Source organism: Chelonoidis abingdonii, chromosome 7 (genome assembly GCF_003597395.2).
Source record: "Chelonoidis abingdonii isolate Lonesome George chromosome 7, CheloAbing_2.0, whole genome shotgun sequence".
NCBI classification, from domain to species: domain Eukaryota; kingdom Metazoa; phylum Chordata; order Testudines; family Testudinidae; genus Chelonoidis; species Chelonoidis abingdonii.
In genome coordinates this window covers 19296054-19322630 of record NC_133775.1, presented here as the reverse complement: position 1 = coordinate 19322630, position 26577 = coordinate 19296054, and the positions used below count along the sequence as shown (strand labels likewise).

Below are 26577 nucleotides of genomic sequence, written 5' to 3'. Positions count from 1 at the left end.
GGCGATGTGCGTCCGTGGTCCGAGGCCTTAACGTCGATTTCTGAAGCATTGCATTGTGGGTACTCTCCGTAGTTATCCCATAGTTCCCTAGCCTCCCCCCCCCCTTTGAATTCTGGTTGAATCTATTATTGTAGTGGGTGGTTCTGGGTAAATGTCATCAGTCATTCCTTCCTCCAGGAAAACATCAGCTGACAATCCTTTCTGCCCATTTTTCCCTGGATTGCTCTGGCAGACGCCATAGCACGGCAAACCATGGAGCCCGTTCAGCTTTTTTTGTTTTCCGGCACCGTATGTGTACTGGATGCCGCGGACAAGAGGGGATACTCCAAGCACTAACACAGCAGCATGCACTGCTTTTGCAACGATAGCAGAGAATGGTTATCGGTTGTTCTGTACTGTCTATGCTGGAGAAAAACCTGGCAATGAGATGATGTTTATCTCTTCCCCCTCTGTTACTGTCCGCTGCTATCATGAGTGCCACCTGGCCTGAAATCGGCCAGGGGCGCAATGCAAAGCAAAATTGGGATTGACTCACTTGGACTGAGTCATCCCTCCTATGGTTTCTAAAAATAGAGTCAGTCCTGCCTAAATAAGGGGCAAGGAATTACTGTGCCTAGTGTGGCCGCATGAAATCGAATTTATAATATCAGTTTTATAAAACCGATTTTAGCTAATTCGATATTATCCCGTAGTGTAGATGTGGCCTGACTACCAGGCGAAGAAACTACTACTGTTGTATGTACAGGGTTGGTCTCTGCAAACAGTGGGTATGCAACGCACCACGGGTCACTTAGCTCTGAAATGGACCTTGGCAGCTGATTAACAACTGGTGAGGTCAGGGAGCACCGATTTTAGAGGCGATGAATTAGCACTTTAGGGGATGTAAACAGAATGGGGAACAGCTTCACCTACATAATCCTTCATATTCTTAGCTCTGAGGCTATCTTTAAGCACCCCAGCGATGGCAGACGCGGCTAAACGTTGCTGGGACTTCTGGGGGACAGACGTTCAATCCTCCGTTTGACATTTAGTTCTAGCTTGAACGTCTATCACCCCGCAAAACGTCGAGCAAAGAACGAAGTCCGTGGCACGTATGAAACCTGATCTATTCATCTGTACCGAATCGATACTTGATGGGAATTCCAAGCTCATAGATCAGAGCATAGCCAGCAGGATTCCGCTTTCGGTAAAGCCCGTCCTTCCCTGCAGCTGCCCCCACACACACTTTCTGGCAGTTACGTAGCCTTTTAACACAGACTACTGCTCACGACAGCCGGGAACCGCCTGTGATTGGACTGCTGCAGCCGCTGGGTCCTACTGTTCAAAGGGTTCACGCCTGGAGCTGGGATTTTTATACCACCAGAATTGTATTTGCTGGTTAGCCAAGAGAGGGGGCACGTCTACAATTCTGGATCCGATACAAAAGAATTCAGGCGGTGGGCTCTGCAGGTTCATTCCTCTCACCATGCTAAAGCCCAAATGTGGGAGGCATAAAAATAAATTATTCCTGCAGGGAACTTCAAGCTGAACAATGTATTGTAGTGTAAACAACTGTTCTGAAAAGTCACCTTCATGATTGTTTATTTCACCAAATGTATGTAGCAACATCCATCAGACTTAGGGATAGCTGAAAGGTAAGCCAGGGTGACTTGGTTTACTGAAAGATAGAAGTGTTTGTCTTGTACAGCAAAGGTCAAACTTATTACACATCAAAATTTTCTTTACAGAAGTTAAGGTGTGATCTACAATATGTGGGAATGTAGACCTACCTTTTCAAAGTAATCTGCCATACTTCAGGGCACCCAAGAATCAGAATCTTTGTGGAGAAGAAAAAATATATGCAAGTCAATCAGTAACATCTGAGATCATAAAAAAACCTATATGCAGGGTAGATTTTGAATCCACCTTAAGCTGATGTCAGTCAGATGTTAAAAACCTTTTCCTCCTTTTGTTGCGAAATAAACAAGGATGTTATGAGAAGACTGGTAATTAAATTTATTTAGCATAACTGATTAAATAGAGAGGAGGAAAAACAGAATACAATACAATACAAATATAAATTCCCCTAATTTGGGGATTTAAAACAACAGTCAAAATTAGTTTGTTTGGGGTTTTGTTAAGATTGCAATAAAAGACACATAGGAATGATGTCAGAATTAAGTGCTTCTTAGTTCATGAACAGTATGGTTCCAATTTAAAAAAAAATGTTGATTACTGTAATATAAAATATGACTGCTCCAATGTGCAGTGATGTTTCCCTTATAACTGATTAATCTTCCAGTAATTCTTCTGCAATACAGTTATATAAAGGAAGCCTATTCTACAGAGTATATACCCTTTGGTAGATTAGGACTTTGGGTCATTTACAAAAGTAACAGATCAGAATCAAAGAGAGAAAGGTAAGGCATGAGAAAGATAAGTTACATTTATTATCAGTCAGATATATTTGGCATCCACTTTAGAGTAGTGAATCTTGTCACTAAAGCATGTTCTATTGAAATACTGGTACATAAAAGTGCTCTCTTTAACATGAGAGGACCTTGACAAAGATATTTTAGCACTACAGTCTGGTTAAACTAAAATAAATTACATGAAATTACCACCAAACTTGTTTAATGTTTGGCGTTACTGTAGCCCAAACCCCTAGGGTGCCAGTAGCATGCCCAGTAGATGTTTCAGCAGGATATTGGTGGGTCCCAATAGCCACTCAGATACATGGCTAAGGAGAAGGTTTTTACTACAGTGGACAGGAAAGAGGAAAAGTTGCAAATGCTCTAGGTAGAGAGGCTTAAACAGTTATAGTTCAAGTGAGCAATAGTGATTCTGTTTGGATCTCTGGGGCAGTCCAATTGTAGGGGTGACCAGATGTCCTGATTTTATAGGGACAGTCCTGATTTTTGGGTCTTTTTCTTATATAGGATCCTATTACCCTCCACCCTCGTCCCAATTTTTCACATTTGCTGTCTGGTCACCCTAATCCAATTGAGAGCCAAAGCTCTTCAGTCCTAGTGCCTGGGATTTCCTCTCCTGTACAGTCTCTATTCCAGCAAATAAGCATTTGCAGGTTTCCAATCCAGGCTCAATTAGTGGCTCTCATTGGGACTCCAGAGCACTGGTTCCCTGTCCATAAACTGTTGTTCCCCCATAAATCTCACACAGATCTGCATCTAGCTGTGATGTTCAGCAGAAACAACCCATTCCACATGCAGCTCTGTACACAATTCCTGGGGCTCCCTGCTGCCATACAGCTCCCACTCCCAAATAGAGCCCTGCTACTTCTTGGTTCAGAATCAGGACCTTTCCCCTTACCTGGCCAGGGACATGGCTAATGGGAAATGTAGTTCCTGTTTAGCCAAGAGAAAGGGGGATGTACAGTGGAGTACTGAGAGTTTTAGTCCCCTGCTGTGGAGATCCATCACCTTTGAAAGAAATCAGTCTTATCATGGCATCAGCTTTGGGCAGATTTTTCAAAACGTCACGTGTATGAAACAAGGAAACCAACACAAAAATAAACAGCAGTTTGTGGCTTTATGTAAGACTAGCAAAAATAAAAACAAAAAACCAACAAAACCCCCATTTGATTAAACTGGGGCTTCAAGCTTTTCTTTATTCAAATATATTACGTCCATGGATGCTGTTTCACGTAAGTATGAGATAGTTTGAACCTCCAATGAAGAAATTAATTAAATTAAGAGTATATTAAATTCTCTCTTTGGGACACAAATGAACACACAACTCCCACTCATGTTAATGAAACCTACGTGCCTAACTCTTGTGTAATGAGATACAAAATTATACTCCTAAAAGAGGATGCAAAACTGCCATCCAGTGTATGCTAAAAATATGTTTAATTTGGAGTTGCAAAGATGATATAATTGAGTGACTATCTCACTCAGAGTAAGGTGAGAACTGAAGAACTGCTTACAACTACTTATTTATAAGGTACACCAAAAGAAGCATGCACTATCAAACTCTACTTTGGGGGGATATATGAGAGGGGACTACCAATGGTCATTTCCTACATTCCTCTCTGGAGAACAGAAGATAATGGTGGCCCCGTCTTCCATTTAGAAATCCTAGTATTCCACCTCCATGAGCTTTCCCCCCAAATATAGACACCTTCTCCCCATCCAAAACCACCCTCTCCATGCATAGTTTCCTGTGCCCATTTCTGAGATGTTCACTTTGCCTCTCAGTATAGTTCCCGATCCTATGCATTCTTCCTAAGAGTTGCCATCTGCCCTGCTACCTCCAGGGTTCTGAAAGGCATCTTTTGCCCCATCTCCAATGGAGGGAGTGAAACATGAGTGTCTTCTTATAGCCTCATCCTGTCTCCCTAATCTAACCAGGGACTTCTCACTGGCTGATCTTTGGGATCCCAGTCCCTACCCCAGTGAAGATGGAGGATATAGTAATTCCCCCAGTTTCTGTGAAGTGAGAGTAAAAGGGGTGTGTGAACCTCACCTAGACTGCTCCTCTCTCTTCAAGATGAAAAGCAAGAGGATGGCCTTTTAAGATTAGCCCCTGTCTCTCCCAGAAGCCCCAACATTATAACAAAGTCTTGTGGGGGCTAACTTAAATGGGGCTCCCACATTTAGCCAGGTCTACAGCATTCTTTGATGCTGGTTCAAATCCGTACTGTCACACTCAACTCTATGCTGTTGAATTTGTTCTGATTTTCTTTAACAGCTTAGTTTTCAGGATTTGGGGATTGTTAGGAGTACAATGTTGGTCCTTCCCAGTCCTGGTCTCTAATGATAGTGTTTTTTTCCTTCAAAAGCTCAGATGTTATATTCTTCAGTTCCTTCAAGAGCTTTTTTCAGAAGCTCAGATGTTACATTCTTCAGTTCCTTCAAGAACTTTTGGATCAATCCATCTAGTCTGGGTGCTTTAGGCCATTTAATTTCTCATTATGCTCTTTGATCTCCTTGATAGATCTCTCTCTGCTAGTGTCTACACTTCTGTAATTGTGAAAACAGCAACATTTCCTCATCATTGGCTATAGTAAAGACCTATGCAACTGTCTGAAAAATCTCTTTATACTCACAGTTGTCCTCTATGTCACCTGGTGGTCTAGCAAATGCACAGACAGCTTCTTGTTTGTTATTGACTTATTTTTTTTTTTGCTTTGTATCTTTGCACATTGATTTTTTTAAATGTCACTTTATCCTCCATCTTACTTGCCAGAGTTTGTGTTTTATCCTAGTAACACCACTTGGGATATATTTCCATTTTAAAAATGACACTTTGTCTTGAACAAATTCTTGCCATGGCCCACATCATGCAAGGTGCTCCAGGTAAGTGGACCCATTTATCTGCACAGAGCTCTGATTACTTTGGTGGGGATCTGTCTGCATAGAATGACTTGTAGGATCTTAGCTTATCAGTCTAGGTCTTTACATCACACCCACCTCTCTGGAATCTGAGCACTTTACAGACCAATTCAATTGCGCACCTTTTCATTGTATTTTGGGGTGTATTAACAGGAGTATTGTATTTGGAAGGTACTATTCCTATGTGTTCTACTTGGCACTGGTGGGGCCTCAGATGGATTACTGTGTCCTGTTCTGGGCACCACACTTTAGGAAAGATGTGGATAAATTGGAAAGAGTTCAGAGGAAAGCAACAAAAATGATAAAAATAAGTTTAGGGCTGTTATAAAGAGGATGGTGGTCACTGGTGGTTCTCCATGTCCACTGAAGGTAAAGCAATGGGGTTGAAGCTGCAGCACCAGCAAGGGAGATTTAGGTTAAATATTAGGAGAAAACTAAAAGGATAGTTAAGCACTGGAATAGGCTTCTAAGAGAGGGTGTGGAATCCCCATCCCTGAAGGTTTTTAAGAACAGGTTGGACAAACACCTGTCAGGGTGATCTGGGTTTATATGGTCCTGCCTCATTTCAGGTGGCTGGACTAGATGACCTCTCCAGGTCCCTCCAGCCCTGCTGCCATAATTGTTATCAGTTAAGGCTATTTTGTAATAAGCTATTTTTAGCAACCTGTCTTTGTCAAATCTTCCTGTCCTGTTACCTTCAGACCTTTCCCAAGCCTCATTTTGCACCTCCCGCCTTTCCGTCTTGAAATAGGAAGGCTCCCTGACAGAGCATTTCAGGATGAATTATATGGATTGACTTATTGTTCATTAGTGACTCATTGGTGCAGCTGATGAACCAACTACTTGTGCTCAGAAATCTCTCTGCTCCTCTTATGTGCAGCTCTACAAGGCTCTTTGGTCTCTGGGGAAGCAGTGGGGACCAGCCTTCCCTTGCAGAGCGCACCAGGGCAGCCCCCAGGCTGTGCTCAGCGCTGAGCACCCTGTCAGCCCTCAGCAAACGCCACGTAACGCCCGTGGGCTTCTTATAGCTGCTTCGGCGGCCTCTTGCCCCGAAAGCCGGACAGCCAGGAGACCGCCGTCTGCGGGAGTATCCCGGCTAGGGCTCCGGGCTCTGCCCCTCCCCGCAGCGGGCGATCCTGACAGAGGGGGTGGTGTCCCTCTCTTCCCACAGGCTGAGCGTGGGGGCTGAGGGTCTTTCCCCCGCCTGAAGCTGACAAGAGGCCAGGGCAGGAGGAAAGGACCAGTCCACCTTAAGGCCGCGGGGACACGCCGTGCGCATGCGCAGGCCCCGCGGGACAGCCTGGGTCTGAGGGCAGCTGTCTGCGCTGAGCCAGGAGGAGACGAGGGTGTCGCGGAGCCAGCGCTGCTCGCTCTTCTGCTCGCCCGCCGGACTCGCCTCGAGCGCCGGCGGACCCGGGGCGCCCCGCGCGCGCACAGGGAGCCGTTGGGCCCGTGGCCATGCGGGGCAGCGAGTGAGCGAAGCGGGGCGGCTGGGCTCCCCCCTCACTCTCCCGTCGTCGTCGCCGCCGCCGCCTGGAAGCCGCACGCGGAAGCGGTGAGTGAGCCCGAGACTCGGAGCGCCGCTGAGGCCGGGCGTGATGAGCTGGGCGCCCCCTCGGGCCGCGCTCGCTGCCCTATGGCGCTCGCTGCCCCTGGCAGCCCAGGCAGGGCGCGTAGGGGGGAATCCCAGGACAGCGCGAGCCTCCAGCTAGGGGGCCGCAGAGCGGGGGGCGCAGGACGGAGGCTGCACTGGGCGGCAGGGGGCTTTGGGGTGGCCTTGACTTTAAGACGGGAGATGAAGAGTTAAACATCCCTCCTCCCTAAAAAAAAAAAAAAAAAAAAAAAAAGCTGCCTTTGCAAATTGGATTTTCATAGCCCAGCCAGAAGCGATATGGCTGACATCCTGTTTATATCATGCAAGAACATCCTGTCTTCTCCAGGCGGTTGTATTTGAGGCAAGCCTCCCCTCGCCCCCCCTTTAGTCGGGCTAGTTTTCACACATCCCAGTAACCACAGTGCAGTGAGAAGGATCAAACTTCGTCCCTGCCCCAGTTCTGTGTGATATGCATAAACATACGGGAATCATTAGTGCTGGGTGTTCGGTACTTATTGCAGTTATTCCTATTAATGCAGTTGATCTGAACTAGATGTCATACCTGCAGATGTGTACTTTAGGGAACATTTTGGGTGGATGGAGGGGCAAGCAAGCTGTAACTGGTGGGGAATGTTGACTTGGAAGACAAGCATCATAATAAGGGCTGGATGCATCAGAATAAGGAAGTATACAAGTTGCAATGTTAGGTATGAAGTAGGAAAAAGGAACTGTTCTTTTCAGACAGGAATAGGTGTGGTCCAGGTGAAAGCTCACAAGGGGCTTAATGCTTGACTGACTGTAAGGTCACCCTAAAAAGTGACATTTTTACATTTAGTTTAGATAAGAAAATGCAACGTATTAAGGTCTATATTGCTAAACTCTTGTGGGCAGAAATCGTGGTAGTGTTGACAATACCTAAATCTTCCTGTCTCTGAAATGTTTACGCCCTTCACACTCAGTAAATTTTCTGTTTGATGCCATGTGTATTGATGTTGGAAAAATCTGTTAAATTTGCTACTTCGTGTTACAAGTTGTGATAGTTTAAAGTGTTGAAATTCCATTTAAGAAAACAGTTTGTTCCTATGGACTGAGGATAATCAAGTCATTACAGTAGAGAATAAAGTTATATCCTGAAAAAGTATCAGCATGGTTTATTGGCATTGGAAGATACAAAATAGTGCGATCCTGATAAGTGCTCATTAATACTAGGAAGGATGTGTAAAAATGGCAACTCTTTGCTCACAAAATCTGTTCCTTGTGATACTCAGAGGGCTTGTCTACACTTGAAAGTAAATTCACCCTATCTTAATCTGAATTAAAAGTGCAGTAGCTGAATATTTTTTTAAAGAATTTTTTAAAAATCTGTTAGCTGAAACAAAGCTATGGAAAAAAATGCGTGTTGACGTGAGCTGGAGTAGAATTTTACAAATGCAAGAATTTCTTGGTGGAGATGCACAAACCAGAAAGGACTCACATTAACTAATTTCAAGATCACAAATTTTCCACGTCATCATCAGGTTTTTTGGTTTTTTTTGGCGCATATCATTTACGTTAGGTAAATGAAGCTAAATACTTTGAAACATAATTACTCTTAGTTTTGGTTTTACTTATGCAGACTAAGGGTCAGATCTGGCAAATCCTATTACAAAATGTTTGCAGGATTGGGCCCTAGTTAGCATTGTCACTGCCAGTGTATCTCCTATTTTGGTTGAAGAGAAGATGCTTTCTGCTGGCACCCTTCATAATCTCTAGTTTATTGTGCATTTTAGACAGTAACTATAAAGTGTCTGAATTAGCTCTTGTTGGGTGAGCATTGAGACAGAATGGCTGAGTTGCCTAACTGGCATATCACATGTGATCTTCAGCCCCATCCAAGTACCTGCACCCCAAACATCTAACAGAATTAACTATTAGTGTTAGCAGTATAAACACTATAGTCAAGTTAGGAGGAGACTATTTTAAAAATACATGTACTAAGGGTCTAGTAGTAGACTATAGCCATAGAAAATTATTAATTGTAAAATATGTCAATCCCCATGCTTAAGTATATGGGGATTAGAACAGAGACTACGTAGCTGTGTTTCAATATGAAAAATGCTTAAACTCAGTCTTGTTACAAATAGCACCAATCTTATGAAGTGTAAGTGTACATTAGAATCCTTTATTTGAAAAATCGAGTGTTTGGGTAATAAGGAGATTTGGTCCTGCATAGCTTATGATGCCATTGGAATAGTACTTCAGGCACTGAAAATGTGGAGGATACAACCAATCTACAACTAAGAGTTGGGTTTACACTGAGCTATGTATTACATTTGACAAGGTATTTTGACTGAGTTTTTCAACTCTTTTGTAATTTTAACTCCAGAGGCTTGCTTGGACAAGTTACATTCTCTGTACAAGAGACTTCATACAGGCTCTTCTGTTTTGGGGCAAAATCAAAAGTACAAGTTCCCTGACTCTGGCTGAGTAGCATGACATATCTTAGATGCTGCTTAATCACTAGTACAATGTGCACTAAATTCTATTGTGACCATATATGGGGAGTGGTAGGCACTTCCTCTGTGCACTTTTAAGTGTGCAGGAAATTGCACCTTGAACTCAATTTGTACTAGATGGCATTACATGGCAGGTTCCTCTATAAATACAAAGCAGATTACCTAGACTGGAGCAATACATGCATTCAGATAACTTTGGAAGATCAGAAAAAGAATTTATGGTTCTTGTATCATAAATGAGATTAGACTGGTATCAAATGTGGAATATTAAAATATAATTTGCACACAATTCCACAGTTCTCTTTCTATTTTGCAAATGCTGTCTACTTTCCAGTTGGGGTTCACAATACTTGCAAGCAGGGTGGATTTGAATTAATTGATTTATATCACTACTCAGGAAAACTCAGTTTAATCATGAATTTCTACATAAAAGTGCATTTTTGTTGGTTGTTATAACCTTAATACATATCTTCACAACTCAGATGTAGCTTTCATCTTTAGAAGATACACACTATACATTTTTGAACAGTGTTTTATTTTGAAAACTTGTCAGATTAGTTTTACTGCTACATCAGAAAATGAATGAACGATTATTTCATTTACCAAAGGTAAATGAAGCACATATTTATGAAGTCATTGGGAGGTGAAATATCTCCAATTCAACAGGTTAGTCATTAATTTTGGAGGATTTTCTTGCCAGGCTGTATTAGGAGGAGATCACCACCAAACAGACATTTAAATTGTTTTATTTAACTAAAACAACAACTTTATGTATTCTGGATTGTTTTCTTCAACAGCAAACATATAATATTTTAACAAAACAAGCATATGTCCCTCGCTTCTCACATTTACCTCCAGACTTCTCCTTCTCCGGATCTATTCCGCTCCCAACACTCTTCTACTCACTGAACTTTTTGAAACTTTGCACTTTTAGGTAGAGGTAAGGGATTGACTGTGTCTACACAAATTTGCAGAGGGACGATATAGTTGAGGTCTGTTATTTCTCAGCTCTGTATATTAAAAACATTTTTGCTGTTAACAAGCATGTTACCTCTGGGGACACAAATCCACAGTTTGAGAACTGCAAAACTAAGCATCTCTGATGGTATCTTCTAGACTGAGCACTGAGTCCCATTGGGTACTAGAAAGATTAATTTAAATAATCTGTGCAGAAGCCTGTGGAACGCGTAAGATTGGATCCCTAATCCATGAACTATGGGAACTCATCTACAAAATTTTTCTTAAACATGAATATATTGTCTCATACTACAGAATTAGAATTTATAATCCCTATTCCATGATGAGATATTTTTGAGCTATAATGTATCTTTAGATAGGTTTTTTCCTCAAAAAGCATTTCATTAAAAAAATCTGATTAAAATAAAAAAAATAGGATTTTTGATTTAAAAAAAAAATCATTGATTTTTATCCACCCTGTTTGCAAGGCATTTCATCTAATTCCAGTAAGAAGAATTTGCTAATCTTGTACAAAGCAAGTCCACAAACAGAATTTTTGTTAGGAGTGATTAGAAAAAACTTGCTATACTGTGCTTAAACAATCAAAGTCTCAGTTTAAATAAATTACTGAAGAATATAAGCGTGTTTAAAACTGGAAAGAATCTCTTAAATCATTAAATTCAAGAAATCTCGGTATTCAAAGAATAAGATTAGTTACTTTTTAAAGAAGATTCATATTAAAATATGGTTCTAAAAGAGAATCTTACTCTGAAATTAGGAATATTAACAGAGTTTTGGAACAGTTGAGTATTTCCAAATTAACTTGTTTATGGTCTTTATTAAAATAGTGCTAAATACCAGGAAGTAAAAACCACATCAAGTATATAATAGGAAAACAAACTGGTGTCTAAATTGCAAAATGAAAAACAAAGCATTTACTGGGAATTTTTCTTGACATGTTATAAAAAGACGTGACAGAACTTTTGCAGTCGAACCAATCCTTGTTTTATTAGTCTCCTTATGTTTACTTCAGAAAGGTGAAATCCACAATACGATTTCTAATACTCTTGTACTTTTACCATTGGAAGTATTATCCACACATCTAGGATGAATGAAAGTTACAGTTACATGGGGTTCTTTATTGGTTGAATAAAGACACTTACTGGGAATGGTGCTCTCACAAAGACTGTGTTTGTGCTGTGATCAACAGTAATTTGTAAAAGCTGTAGAAATGTTCATGCATTTTATAGTGTTGCAAACTAGTGCCTGGATCTCTCTCAACCCACGTGCAGGCTTCCCCCTTCCTGTGTGGAAGTATAAGCCACCACCACAATACTCTCTTCAATACCTTACAGGGAGATTCTGGAATTGGAGGTCTACACAGAGAGAAAAGTAGGAGGGATGCACATATCCCCCCACCTACCCCTCTAAGCTGTATTATTTTTTCCACAGAGCACTCCAAAGGGATTCCTGGATCACCACGCTGCCACAGTTTGGTGGTGATGCATGAAGAGTGCCATGGGTCGTGTTGAACCAAATCCCCTAGAATCCATGCAGGTCTTTGGGGATCTGCCAAGTTTGAGGGTGGGCTCTCCAGCTCATTGGTGATAGTACTTCCAGCCCATCCCTTCCACAGAATCTTGGAGAAACTCCAAAAGAGAGTCCTCAGACATTCTACCTGAGAGCTTATTCTGAATTTTTCTAAACAGCAAGGTGTTTGGACAGGACCGGCGCCAGGGTTTCTGGTGCCCTAGGCGCCGGGCCATTTCGCCACCCCGCGCGTGGGTCTCGCGGCTCTGGTGGAGCTGTGGCAGGTCCATCAGAGCCGCGGGACCAGTGGACTGTCCGCAGAAATGCCTGCGGGAGGTCCACCGGAGCCGCGAGACCAGTAGACCCTCCGCAGGTACGACTGCGGCAGCTCCACCGGAGCCGCCTGCCGCCCCCCCGGCAAAATGCCGCCCCCCTCCCCCCCCGTAATGCTGGCGCCCTAGGCGACTGCCTAAGTCGCCTAAATGAAAGCGCTGGCCCTGTGTTTGGATTATTTTGGTAAGTGCTGGTTAAAAAAAATGTGTATATATATATATATATACGGAGGGGCAAGAAATTTATATCTGTAGGTAAGTATCAGAGTTTGATCATACATCCAGCCTGAGCTGGAGGAGATGGACATATTTTTCACTGAAAACATGACAAAATAGGTCTTAGGCTTCATGAAGAATACCAGTGAGCTAAAAAAGCAGGCTTATAAACTAGAAGAGTTAGTTTATAGAGAGGAGCCTGAGCTGCAAAGTTTAGATGCTGATCTCAAAGAAGTTTGGATCCATGATCTTGGTCCTGGCCCCATATCTCATCTATTGGAAGTTAATGAACAGTTGGAAGTATATTTGACCTTCAGTATTAAGGAGCTGTATGCATGTGGAGGGGAAGATAATCCTTTGAATGATAAATTGGCAGCATTTGAGCCTTTCTTCCCTTTCCTTTCCAAAAGTTGCAGTTCCTTACAGGAACAATGTAAGCTTTAACACAATAATAAAATCCTTGGTGTATTCAGGATGTGAACACAACCATAAAATCTCTAGAGTACTCAGGATGCAGTTAAGATTTTTCAGGTCTGGATAATAGCAAACGAACACTTGCTACATTTATAGCAAATTGCTTTCAGTGTTTTAAACATATGATTCAGACAGTTATAGTGCTTTCTGCTTGCTCTGTTCAGCAATAAAGCTTTTTAGAGGGCTGAAGGATACCAAAATCCATCTTACTAGGAGAATAGAACAAACAAAAGAAGAGGTACCTGAACCTCAAGAGGTAGGATTTTGAGAACTCAGGAGTAAAATAGTCATAAAGGGACAAAAGATTTAAAACACCCTCCCCCCACCTTATTTTTAAACTTGCTGTTACAATAGCTACAGTTAGATATGAAAGATTAGAGGAAAAATTATTCTATTATATTACTTTGTCGTTTTAACAGTTTATGTATGGTCACTGTCAACATTTCCTTCTGTTTGTCCATTTATATGAATCTTTCATAGACCAGGAGAATTTTTTAGAATAACTAGGAAAGTGACAAAAAAAATCCACAGATTGACAGGGTGTCTTATAGGCAGGTTTGCAGGAGGGAATTACTGGTTTTCAAGTGGGCTGTGTCCCTCAGAGGCCAGATGGATCTCTAAGGAATCTATCAAGATGTTTATTCCCTGCTCCTCATCACAATATCTGAGTGCTTTACAGAAGTTCACCAACTAAGTAAGTGGTATTTCACATAGCATGCTTTCTCTGATTGGTTAAGTAGATTAGTAAGCTATGTAATAAATAACTAATAGAAAAAAAATAGTAAGCTGGAGGAAATAATTGGAACAACAAATTCCATTTAGAGCAATACAAAATGAGACACTTCATATCTTGCTTTTGTCATCCTCATTATAATACAGGTCTGTCGCATCCTATGCACATTTAACATGCGTGATTTCAGCTTTATGCGGTCGGCAAAAACAAAAAAAATGAAAAATAATTTTAATACTGTAACTGTAGTGCGGGCGATTTCGCCCGCCGTTCAACTCAATGTAATTATACACGATTTTCGCTTTACGCGCTAACCACAGAACGGAACCCCCGCGTAAGGTGAGACTCGCCTGTAGCTTGTTTTTGTCACAGTTGGCCCTTGTCTGGATATTTCTGATGCCAACGTTGACATGATACAACTCCTATGAATAGAGAGATGTATATTCATAAGTTAACACTTGTTAATCTTTTTAATAGGTATCTTTTGCTGGACTGTTCATTTTTCTGCAGATAAAATGGGGGAAGGGAAAGGGTGGGAAGTTATAGGATTGAGTTAGCAGACAAAATTCAAGTTATGCTGAACTAAGGGAGGAAGTGGCTGAGAAGTCAGTGAAAACAAATGAGGGGATACTGACTACAGTTTATTTGATAGGAACATATTTGAAACTGGCCCTTAGATTCAAAGGGAATGTTTACACAGGATCTGGTAACTCTAATGCCCATTGAAGGATAAGAACATTATATTTTCTGTCACCTAAATGGATATTAGTTTTTCCATGTTGATACAAGAGAGACTCACTTTTGCTAACAATCCTTATAACAGAGAAGCCCCAGTGATCCAGAATAACAGGTCACAGTTCTGATCCAGCTCTGCTACTGCTGAGCTCCAAAAATAGCAAGAACAGCCTAATGTTAACTAGGTGTTAAACAAGAAATACACCCATAGCAGGCTAACAAAACCACAACAGGTACTGACAGCTGATAGCTTTGTGCTTTTTAAGTATTTGGAATCTTACTCATTTTAATGTGGTGATTTACTTAAAGGGGAGGGAGGTGTCAGCTGTTGGACTTGGCTTGTCCAGTACTCAATAGTATGTCATACTGACTTATGTCTGGCTTCTGACCTATTTAAGTTTTAAAAAGTTAAATTTCTAACTAAGCTTAAGAATATGAACAGATGTAGTTCTGGTCTCCCTGAGTCTGCAAACTGACTGAAACACCTGAAACAGGTGTATACTGCATCCTCTGCTTACCAATGAGGTGTTAATTCTTGGAGGGGGAGTCAAAAGACCTGTGTTCTGATCTTGGCTCTGCAACTTTCCTGCTGTCTGACCTTTTGGGCAAGTCACTTCTCTGTGCCCGTTTCTCCTTGCATTCTGAGTATCTGACAGGCCTTAGGCACCTTTCTCCTGTATTTGTTTCCCGGGGGAACTAGGTGCTTGCCTGTAATTGATGTTGAAAAGCTCCCACCGGGAGCTTTAACACTGGGAAGCACTTGGGGGAAGGGACTGTCTCATTCTATATGTTTTGGGCCCTACCAATTTCCCGGTCATAGGATTTTAAAAATAGTAAATTTCATTATTTCAGTGTTGTTATTGTAGGGGTCCTGACCCAAAAAGGAATGGGTGGGGGTTTGCAAGGTTATTGTAGGGAGGGTTGCGGTACTGCTACCCTTACTTCTGCGCTGCTGCCTCTAGAGTTGAGTACCTGGCCAACAGCTGCCGCTTTCCAGCTCTGAAGCAGCTCTGAAGCAGCCAAGTAAGGGTGGCAATACTGCAACCCCCCCTAAAAACCTTGTGACCCCCCTGCAACACCCTTTTGGGGCAGGACCCCCAATTTGAGAAATGCTGGTCTGCCCATGAAATTTTTGTAGTATAGGGTAAAAGACCAAATTTCACGAGGAAGGGACCAGATTTCACGGTCCATGGTGAGTTTTTCATGGCCGTTAATTTGGTAGGGCTCTATATATGTTTGTACAGTGTCTGCTACTGTAGAACCCTGAACGGTTGTAGCCTCTAACAGCTACTGTTATACAAATGATTAGTGACTCTGAACCCTAATGACAACTGAAGTATCACTACCTTTTCATTGTTGATCACTTTAGCAGCACCATTCTGAGAAATATTCTGAGAATGAATGGCATTTGGGATTGTCACCCATTGTGACAACTGGCATAGTAGGAATTTACAGGGAATTGAGATCTTTTATTAAAATGAGTTATTAGTGGTAGTCATTAACCATCATCATCTAACTCCTACATTAATCTTCAGTTGGTGAAAATTAGCTTGCTAATGTTCCAGGTGAAACTATATTTTTCAAATTGCTTCATTTTTATTAGCTGGAAATACTTAGAATGAACCCATACCCAGTTCCACTGTAGCAAACAGGAAAACAATCTGTCCCACTGTAATTGTATTTTTTGTTGACTAATCCACATAGGATGAATCAGACTCATCCTGTTGCCAAAAAGGAATAGAAAGTTAATTTATATTTTAATTTGAAATAAAAAAAAGTGACAATTCTTCAAAAGTGAATGTTTTAGATTCCTTGTGACACGGGTGCTGACTTTCAGCTTCCCCCCACCCCCAAGTCTCCACCCTCCTCCCCCCACCCCAAGGAGGACAACACCTAAGCCCTGCCTTTTCCTGCCCCTGCTCTGCCCCCACCCAGCCTTTTCCCACCCCCACTCTGCCCCCTCCCTAAGGCTCCGCCCCACCTTTTCCCACCCTAGTTCCACTCCCTGCTCTGAGCACGCTCTTCCTTCGCTCTGCCTCTTCCTGCCCCTCCAAGAGGTGTGGGGGGGGAGAAGAGGAAGGAGCTGATTGGCGGGGGCCTGCTGAACAACTGATCTGGTGGGTTTTGAGCACCTAGTAGTTTTTTTCCCCCATAGGTGCTTCAGCCTCGGCGCACTCAGAGTCAGTGTCTATGCTTTGTCATCCTGAAACCTAACCTGAACAGGTGATATAAGGATGTCTATAACAGCAGTATACTTCCCAGCTCTCTTCTCCCACTACCTAAAACTAAGAATTGGCATGAGCCATTGGGTTGATTGTGCTGATTTTCTCTCACACTAAAGTTCTCTGGCTAAGCTTATTTGATTTAACCTGTCTTGAGTTGGAGACAGCAGAGTAGGATAGAAGGACTGAAACTAAGTACCTCTACATAACCTTTGACATTTCAGATCTGACAGCTGGGCTTCTTGGGATATGCGTAGGTAGCAAGCAGAACCCTGCATGAGCGAGCCTCAGAACCTGGGTCTGCAGACCCAGGCTTGCAGTATGGCACTAAAAATATCTATGTAGACATTTGGGTTTGGACTAGACTTCAGGCTCTGAAGCCTAAGGAGGGGGATGGGCTTCAGCAGCCAAGCCCAAACCAAACATCTGCCCACCTATTTTTAGTGCTATAGCGTGAGCCTGAGTCTCGCTGCTGCAGGATACTGCTTGGAGTATAGATAAACCCTCTGACACTTGGAACTTGTCTATGCTTGAAACGCTACAGGGTCTCAGCTACAATGCTATAGCATTTCAGTGTAGACACTACGTTGGCATAGGTAATCCACGGGCAGTAACTAAGTTGATGGACGAATTCTTCCATTGATCTAGTGCTGTCTGCATGGGGACTTGGGTCAGTTTAACTACCTCGCTCCGGGTATGGATTTTTCACACTACTGAGTGTTGTAATTATGCCAACCTAATTTTCTAGCATGGACCACCTTGATATATTGGCTGTTCAATACTCAGTAGGTATCAAAGTTAGTCAAGACTGTTTAAAAAAGATCTTTCTACTTGCTTTGTTTGTACTTTCCTGCCTCTTGGTCAGTTTCACTAGTTCTCTAGTCACCGAAGGCCTTTTTCCTCCCCCCACTAAGATTTTTCCCACTGTTGCTACCTCCCATGCATGGTAACAACCACAGTGATGCTAGCATAGCCAAGGCGGATGCCGTAGTGTGACTGTTGCTCTGAATGGTGACATCCTAGCAATTTTGGGGACACTGTAGGAAAATAATGTAGTGTTGCTAGAGTGTGTGTGTGTCAGGGCTTGCTTTAACAAAAAAGCTTAATTTCCCCCCTTTGCTTATTACCTTTAAATGGTTATTCATAGTTTTTCAGCCAATTATGAATGTTATAGTAATCATCTGTTTATAAAATTTGGTTGTGTGCTCAAGTGCAGGCCAGGAAATTATCTTTTCAGTGTTTGCTAACCAGAGGAGTTAAGATCCAAATCTTTCCCTTAACTCATCTTAATAAGTGATTGAAAAATCATTAGTTCTATAGCTTGTTGCATAACATCCCATGGTTACGTACTGTTACTCACTTTCCATAAAGGCATATATGGGGCCATAGGTGAGAATTAATATCGTGTACACAAAATTGTTTCATTATTGACATTTCATTTGCTGCTTCAGTTTCTTTACTGCTAGTAATTCTAATTTTAAGTATTCTTCAGGAAAATGGTGATGTGGTGTTGGTACATCCTCCCAGATGAACTTTTGAATATCCATATCCAGTTTTGCCAATGTGGAACAAACGGATTTGTGATTGAAAAAGTCGTTTGAGACAAATTTGACACTTTAAAATTTAACTTTTGTTTCCTTTGAGTTAGCTTGTCCTGATTATTCAAACCTAGACTCTGTGCAGAGTTTGTCAGGAGGTGAAACTCACAGGACTAAGTGGTTTAGTTTGACATTTTTAGAGACATTGCAGTGCATAGAAACACAAAATAAAACTGAAATAGCAACTCAAGAACTTGGGCACCTTTATGATTCTAACAACTTGCTGTTGCTTGGCATCCATAAGTCACTTATGTCCAGTTTCCCCTTTTCAGCAGAGTTTAAGATCATACTGAACACTTTTGTTTGGACTAAGTCATATTTGTTTACCAGGCATTAGTCAGGTGCTTAAGCTAGATGTGTCCCCTTTTACATGACACTGGATTGCTTCATATTGAGGTCTGTTTGTTTGCATTGTTTGCTGTTTGCACAGTGCTGCCAAGCCACATAAGTGTCATGGAGCCACTTGCACTGTAATCATTTCTCTGGTAAATGCCTTTACTCAAGTGGATTGCCTCTTACACGATGAGAAAAAGGAAAAAACTCAACCCTCAAGTATATTTGAAACAGCTGTGATTATAGGCAGGCATTTGTTCAATCCAAGTTATACATTTTGTATATGCTCCTTGTCTGTCTTGTTTACTCAGGAAGAGGTAGAAATACTGAACTATGTTGGGAATGAGAGGCTATTTCAGCATTCTGTAAGTGTGGCCTACATTCCTTGTTCTTACCTAGGTGCATAACTTTGGTTGTATTAAAATGCATTTTTTGCATGAGCCTTACTTAACAAAGTATGATTACCCTGTACTCATTTACCATTCCATCAGTCTTTGTCATCTGCAACGTTTTATCAGCAGTTTGTATATTTATTTCCCACTCATTGATGAAAGTGTTGAATAGCATCAGACCTAGTACCGATCTCTGCAGAACCCCACTAGAAACACACTCGTTCCATGATCATTCCCGTTGACTTCAACTTGTTCTCCACCTCTCAACATATAAGCCTTCCCAACTTCTCCACTTTCTCTGTGGCATTTTTTGTCCTGGTTTGGTGGCCTGAGGATTGTAGATGGAGTAACATATATTATACACCCCCCCCCCCACCTATGGTTCTAGATCTATAGCATGACACTTCTTCCCCTCTCTCCCTGTAATGAGGAGTTCCATTAGAGTTGTTTATATTCCTAATGGACTCAGATTCTTCTGATGTGATCTTATGACTTCATGGCCTTCATAACTATCTGTCTCTCTAAGACAAAAATCCCTGACTCCCCCAGGCAAAGGATGGCTTAAATGCCTTTTATTTGACTTTTAAAAATTAAGTATTGATTTTTTTTTTTTAAGAGTCTCAATATCTTAAAAAAATCTTGACAGAGGATACTCAAAAGTTCACATCTTCCAGAAAGATTTGAGAAGAATATATATACTACTCCTGGGGGAATTCTGTGCCACTGAGCAATGCAGAATTTTGCAGAAATTAAGATGTGTGCAGAATTTCTTTTCCCCCACAGAAATGGGCTGCAGTGCTGCTAGGGGCCTCTGGACCCAGCAGAGCCCAGCTTGCACGTAGAAGACACTGTTGGGGGAGTGAGAGGGAGCTAGAGGGTTCCTGGCAGCTGCAGTTCCCACATGCCCTGAGGGAAGGAGAGGGCAGCGCTCAGGAAACTCCTTGCAAGCCTGGGACTGAGTATCTGGCTGTTTCTCCCTCTGGATCCCTGGGCTCTGGGAGGGAAGACGGTATCTGAGCAAGGGAGGCCCCCACAGCTGGGCTCTGGTGGGGAGGGTGCAGGTATCTGGACTGGGGGGGTTGCTGTTGGACTATGGAGAGGGTTTTTTGGGGTGTATTGGTTGTGGGGGCACCACTGGTGGGCTCATGGGGGAGGGGTTGTGGGTGTATGGCCCACCCCGCTGGGCTCTGATGGGGGAAGGGGACAGGGAAACAGTTAAAGAAACCCCTATGACAACCCAGTTCCTCACTACTCCTGCGGAAATATGTGTGTGTGTCGGTATTGTTAGAGACACACTTGCTGACAGGTATTTTGAAATAATTGAAGCTGATGTGATTATGTAATGTTATTTTATCAAAATTTGCAGAGTTTTAAAATATTCTGTGCAGAATTTTTAATTTTTTTGGTGCAGAATGCTCCCAGGAGTAATATACAACACCATGATTTACATGGTAAACTCTCTCATTCAGTTATCTTTGTTTTGCCTTCATGCATGTCTGTAAGACTTCTAGCACTGTATATGCCATTAAAATGGTTCCATAGCTATTTGACAATACATACACAATGTATGACAGGGTGGTTAGAACAAGAAGGGAGGGAAAGTTTATACACTTTTGCAGTGAACTTTACTGTGAAACAGAAAGGTAAATATTGAGTCTGTCCTGTCTCTTCAGTAATCAAATACAGCTAGAACAGGGCTTCCCTCAGCTAAAGTATTGGTAAAGTGTGGCTTCCATTAGCCAAGTTCTGAAGTGGAGGAATCCCTATAGTTTTCTTCAGCTCCAGTCTTCTTCCTAAAGATCCTTCCTCATTACTACCCTTGGTCCTGGGCTAAATACAGAAGTTGCACTGGTTTAGCTAAAGGTGGTGTTTTGCACTGATTTAGCTAACTCAGGGGTCGGCAACCTTTCAGAGGTGGTGTGCCAAGTCTTCATTTACTCACTCTAATTTAAGGCTTCACGTGCCAGTAATATATGTTAATGTTTTTAGAAGGTGTCTTTCTTTAAGTCTATCATATATAACTAAACTATTGTTGTATGTAAAGTAAATAAGGTTTTTTAAATGTTTAAGAAGCTTCATTTAAAATTAACTTAAAATGCAGAGCCGCCCCCCGACCGGTGGCCAAGACCCAGGCAGCGTGAGTGCCACCAAAAATCAGCTCGTATGCTGCCTTTTGCACGCATGGCATAGGTTGCCTACCCCTGAGCTAACTCTATGCAAACTTTGTGTGGACATTTACATCATGCAAGTCTAGTTTTTATAATAAGGGCAAGTTGAACTGATGTACATGTCCATACAAAGTTGCATTGCATTTAGTTAAATAGCTGCAAAACCATGACTTAAATTAATGTGGCATAATTTCTGTATATAGACAAGACTGCAACCCTCTCTTTGTGTACTGAGGCAGAACTGGTTCCACAAAACTAATTCTGCCCAACTAACTGGTAAAGCTATTCACAAAGGTCCAGTACTTGTGGTCTTTCCTCTCACAAAATAGTGTGTTAATCCCTTCCCTGTCAACCTGTTGACAGGATCTCCCTTCATAGTGATAGCATGAAACAGAATTCTTAAATTTTCTCTGGTAAATATTTTACCTTTACGTGCAGCCAGGCTGTTGTTAGGACTTCATCCCTTATGGATAGGGCCCTACCAAATTCATGGTCCATTTTGATCAATTTCACAGCCAGAGGATTTTAAAATTGGTTAATTTCACATTTTCAGCAGTTTACATCTGAAATTTAAGGGTGTTGTATCCATGGGGGGTCCCAACCCAAAAAGTACCTGGAAGTGGGTCTGATCTCTTCCCCCCCACCCTCCCATATGCAAGGGAAGGACAAGTGCTCTCCCTTCCCAGCCCAGCAGGGACTTGCACCTAGGAGCTTCCCTAGCTGGGGCCCTCCCAGGAGCAGAGGGATATCTGACCTACCTCCACAAGTCACCTCCAGCTGCAGGAACCTCTGAGGCCGGGCAGGGAGCTTCCTGCAGCAGGGGACGGCACTCCAAGGTGGTTTGATCTCCCCAAGAGCAGCTTTGGAGAGGAAGGACAAGTCCTCTCCCTCCCCAGCCCAGATGGGACTTGCAGCTAGGAGCCCCATCACTGGGGTGCTCCCAGCAGCAAGGGGGAGATCAGTTGTTATGGGGAAGGGCTTATTTCATGGTCTGACACATTTTTCACAGCCATGAAATTGGTGAGGCTCAACTTAGACATAACATTGTCAACCTCTGCTACAACTACGGTGACCAGATGTCCTGATTTAACCAGGATAGTCCCAATTTTTGGGTCTTTTTTCTTATATAATCTCCTATTACCCCTCACCCTGATTTTTCACATTTGCTGTCTGGTCACCTTAACTATAACATGTAACTGATTCATAAGATATATATATACTGTTCAGCCGTTAACCTATGTTGTGACAATTGCTCCTATATGCATGTGGATAGAGTTTAACTGATGTTTTGATATTAAGTCACCAGCTAAGTTTAGTTAACGGTGCATCAGACAAATATGAATACTGAAATTAGTTATAAAAGTTGACTAATATTTCTTAATCACATTAGATTTTAGGTTATGTTTCATTGGCCTTTCCATTAAATCCTTGTCAAGCAGCTTAGGCTTTTGTAAAATGTGTCTGAGGTAGAAATATCTGTCGAAGGGTTGAGTCTTTTTTTCTAACATTTAATTGAAGTAGATTAGTATGTTTGAAAAAGGAATTAAAATTTTTTTTTTATGCTCTCTTCTGGGAAAAGAATTAAGAAGAAATAGGTTTGCTAGTCACTTGGAACCAGATTTTTACAGGTATTTGTGTGTTGGCTTTCAATAAGACATAGGAGCTGAACTGCCTAATTTACTTTTTAAAATGGGAGTTACCTTATATTTGCTTCACAGTCCATGTGTAATTTGTTAGCAACGTTAGCAGTTTGGACCAATATGATCTTATTTTTAGAAAACCCTAAAGCATAGCCCATCATGTTACCAAAACTAACTAGCAAGCTCGTCCCTCCATTTAAAACTATTAGTTACCCATACAGTTTGAAGCATGGGCAGAAGATCATTACTGATTTTACTGAATTGGTTGGTAAACTAGATGTAGTTTAAAAAAACTTTCAGGATTTGGCCCTCTTTTTGATAAGACTTAAAAAATTAACAAGAAGCCACAACTGTATGCAGCAAAGAATCCTGTGGCACCTTATAGACTTACAGACGTTTTGGAGCATGAGCTTTCATGGGTGAATACCCACTTCGTCGGATGCATGTCTGTTAGTCTATAAGGTGCCACAGGATTCTTTGCTGCTTTTACAGATACAAACTAACACAGCTACCCCTCTGATACTTGACAACTATATGCATTAGTTGCTTTTCAGTACATATCACAGCTGTTCAGGACCAGCAAATACTCTCCAATTTGTCTGCAGGGATCAGGTAGGATTTTGGTGTAACTTTGCAAGTTTTAAGGCATAAGCTCTACACTGCCTGTGAATGATCCCTAACTGGCCTTTGAGCATTCTGAAAATAAACACATTGATACTCTCTTGTGAATTTGAAAGGCTGAGGGTTTTGCATTTTTGTTTCCTTAATTTTGTCCTAACTGGCTGATTTAGGGCTTGCCAAAGTTATGCAGATCCTTACTCATACTGAAAAAGCAAGGGTTTGTTTAATGAAAATATGTGAGAAAGTTCAGACTGTGGCCCCAGTTCTGTAAACATGCATATGAATAATTTTGCTCCTGTTGATTTCAGTGGAACTACTCATTTCGTACATAGTCACATAAGATTGCAGGACTAAATGAGCCAAATATAGGCTCAGCAAGATAAGTTTAAGAAAAAGCTAAGCACTGGTAGAACTTAATTGCATAGACTTACCTTACAAAGATGTTGTAGTGCACATCTGTGGAACAAAGTACTGTATAGGGAAACCTTCTCATTAACAGTTACAAACTCTTATAATTTGTGTGTCTGTTGGAGAGGACAAATACTCTTTTGTAAAAGCTATTTATGGATCAGGCAGCCTACATGATTGTTTCCCCTCTTAAAGCTCCCTTAATCACCCCTCACCCCACCCCATAGTGAGGGAGGAGTTGTAAGAAGACTTTTAAGGCCTTTTACATGGTGATACATTTTTATTAAGAATTTGGCCTGATTGGAAGTACTTATAGGAACACTGGCATTCTTTAAAATCTGAAAGGTGATACTCTAAAAATGGTATCATGAAACTCTGCATTGATTGTAGTTCATTGATTTTCATATCAAGTTTTCTTAGTTTACAGGTAAATGGAGGTCTCTTTCTAACTGCTAGATCTGAAAATAACTTCATTCAGCCCCACAACCTGTGATCTGAAAAATAAATGATCCTGTTTTCTTCATGCATAATTGTTAGTAACAAAGGAAAAAAGTGGCAAAGCCAGATTAAGTTCTCAGTTACACGTGGGCTGCCCTAGTTTCTTCAAATTATGTTCTGTTATAGAAACACAATCCCTTTAAAAGCCAATAGCACTACACAGGTGTAAATGAAGCATAATTTGGCCCCCAGAACTTTTTTAGTGGTGATGTGAAAGGAGGAGAGAATCTAGCTTGACTCTCAGATCATAGGGTAGCATTTGTGTAGAGGATAACTAGGAATAAAATTTTAACTTTGTACACTATGCAAATTTGATGTAGAAGTAATTAAAGCACAACTAAAGTAGGTCCTCAAGCTGCTATTTGTTTTGACTTTTCAAGATAGAATTGTATTTAGTGCAAGATAATTGAGCCCTTAATCTTGTAACTGGATACGCAGACAGGCCCTTTTAAGAAAAGTAAAGAATTTTATGTTTGAGTCCTTCAGCATCTAGGTCAAAGGGGAAACTAGTAGCTAAGGAATATCATGTTTTCTGGGTACCCATAAAGGAGAGATAAGATATTTGTTACTGTTTCTCCTTCAGTCTGGATAAAGAAGGCTTGGAAGGAGTTGTGGTGTTTTGTTTTTTCCTGCTTTTTTGTAGTTGTTGAAGTGCTCCTGGAAGAACTAAAGAAATTCAGTGGAAATTTCTTAGTCCTTAGGTGGACAGGTACAGGATTGAGTCTTTCACAAAGATAAATTTTCTCCTGTGTGTGTGTGTTAGTTATTTAGATGTTAACAAAAGCTAATAAAAAAAACAGGGTTTTAAACAGTCTGACTAAACTTTATTCCTGTCTCATTTGCCAAGGTTTCAGTGTCCTGATGTCACAATCCATTAGTTTGAGATCTTCAGCCCCCCCCCCCCCAAAAAAAGCCTGTATTTTTCATGTGTTTAAAACAAAATAAGGCAGGCCTTTAAATACATTATAGAGAAGCAAAAGAGTGCAGAGAATTTTTTCATTTGAAGGTCATGTTAAATCTTTGAAGGTATCTATCTAGGTTTTTGTACAGCACTATTCACCGTGGTATTTAAACATGTCACAAAATGAAGTGTATGCATAAAGATATATTTTTCTCTTGTCCCTTTGGCCTTCAGGGACTGGATTCTGTGTGTGTGTGTGTGTGTGTGTGTGTGTGGTATTGTGGGAAAAGTTTTGCATTTTTCTCAAATCTGGGTATTTTTGTTATCCATTCAAATGGCTTTTTGAATGCCTTTTATTTTGTCAGATCTGATACCTACCTTTCTCCTCTAGGCTCTTAGGGCTAGATCAGGGGTCGGCAACCTTTCAGAAGCGGTGTGCCGAGTCTTCATTTATTCATTTTAATTTAAGGTTTCGCGTGCCGGTAATACATTTTAATGTTTTGTAGAAGGTCTCTCTCTATAAGTCTATATATTATATAACTAAACTAGTGTTGTATTGTAAAGTAAACAAGGTTTTCAAAATGTTTAAGAAGCTTCATTTAAAAATTAAAATGTTGATCTTACACTGCTGGCCTGCTCAGCCCGCTGCTGGTCTGGGGTTCTGTTCACCTAGGCCGGCAGCGGGCTGAGCGAGGCCTGTGGCTGGGACCCCGGCTGGCAAGGGTCTGGCAGCCAGAACCCCAGACTGGCAGCTGACTGTGTGGGGCTGGCGGCCGAGACCCCAGACCGGCAGTGTGATGAGTGACTCAGCCCCCTGCCGCTCAGGGGTCCCATCTGCTGGCTTCTGCCAGCCAGGATCCCGGCTGCCGGACCCGCTCAGCCCGCTGCCGGTCTGGGGTCCTGGCCCTGACCACATACAGTGAGTACCTACCTTCTCCCTGGTTCTGGCCCATTCTCTTCCTCTCTCTGCACTGAGCTGAGGGTGGGAGTGCACTGAGCACAGGGCTGGGGGTGAAGGGCCTGGCCAGGAGCTAGAATGAGGGAGGGGGCTCAGGGTTGCGGCAGGATGTTTGGGTGTGGGGCACTTACCTGGGCAGCTCCCTTTGATGTGAGGGGTGCAGGTGGGAACGTGGGTGTGCAGGGAATGTTTGGTGCTCAGGGTGGAGGTGGGGATGTGGGGGGTCCAAGAGTCAGGGCAGAAGGCTGGGGGCATGTGAAGGGTGTGCAGGTGTCAGGGCAGGGAGACTGGGTATATGTAGGGGTGCCGGGTCAGGGCTGGGGGATGAAGGAATCAATCAGAGGGATGGGTGTGTATGAGGGGGTACAGGGCTCAGGGCAGGGGCCTCGGGGGGGTGTGCGGGGCTCAGGGCAGAGGGCTATGTGAGTTTGGGGGGTCAGGA

At 42.1% G+C, this 26577-nt stretch overlaps 2 protein-coding genes across 4 annotated transcripts in view; one reads left to right on the top strand and one right to left on the bottom strand.

The window, feature by feature from the left end:
• The window catches only part of AK4 (adenylate kinase 4), a 75387-nt gene extending 74129 nt beyond the window's left edge, over positions 1-1258 (bottom strand). Inside the window, exon 1 of the mRNA XM_032779605.2 lies at positions 913-1258. Coding sequence (XP_032635496.1) covers positions 913-914 — 2 coding nt within the window. The 5' untranslated portion in view covers positions 915-1258. The remainder of the gene's footprint in view (positions 1-912) is intronic.
• Positions 1259-6610: 5352 nt separating this feature from the next.
• Positions 6611-26577, top strand: part of JAK1 (Janus kinase 1) — a 110281-nt gene continuing 90314 nt past the window's right edge. Inside the window, exon 1 of one of the 3 annotated variants that reach the window (XM_032779606.2) lies at positions 6611-6888. The gene's annotated coding sequence lies outside the window, so the exon portion shown is untranslated. The remainder of the gene's footprint in view (positions 6889-26577) is intronic. The other 2 variants (XM_032779608.2, XM_032779607.2) reach the window with 2 other exon arrangements.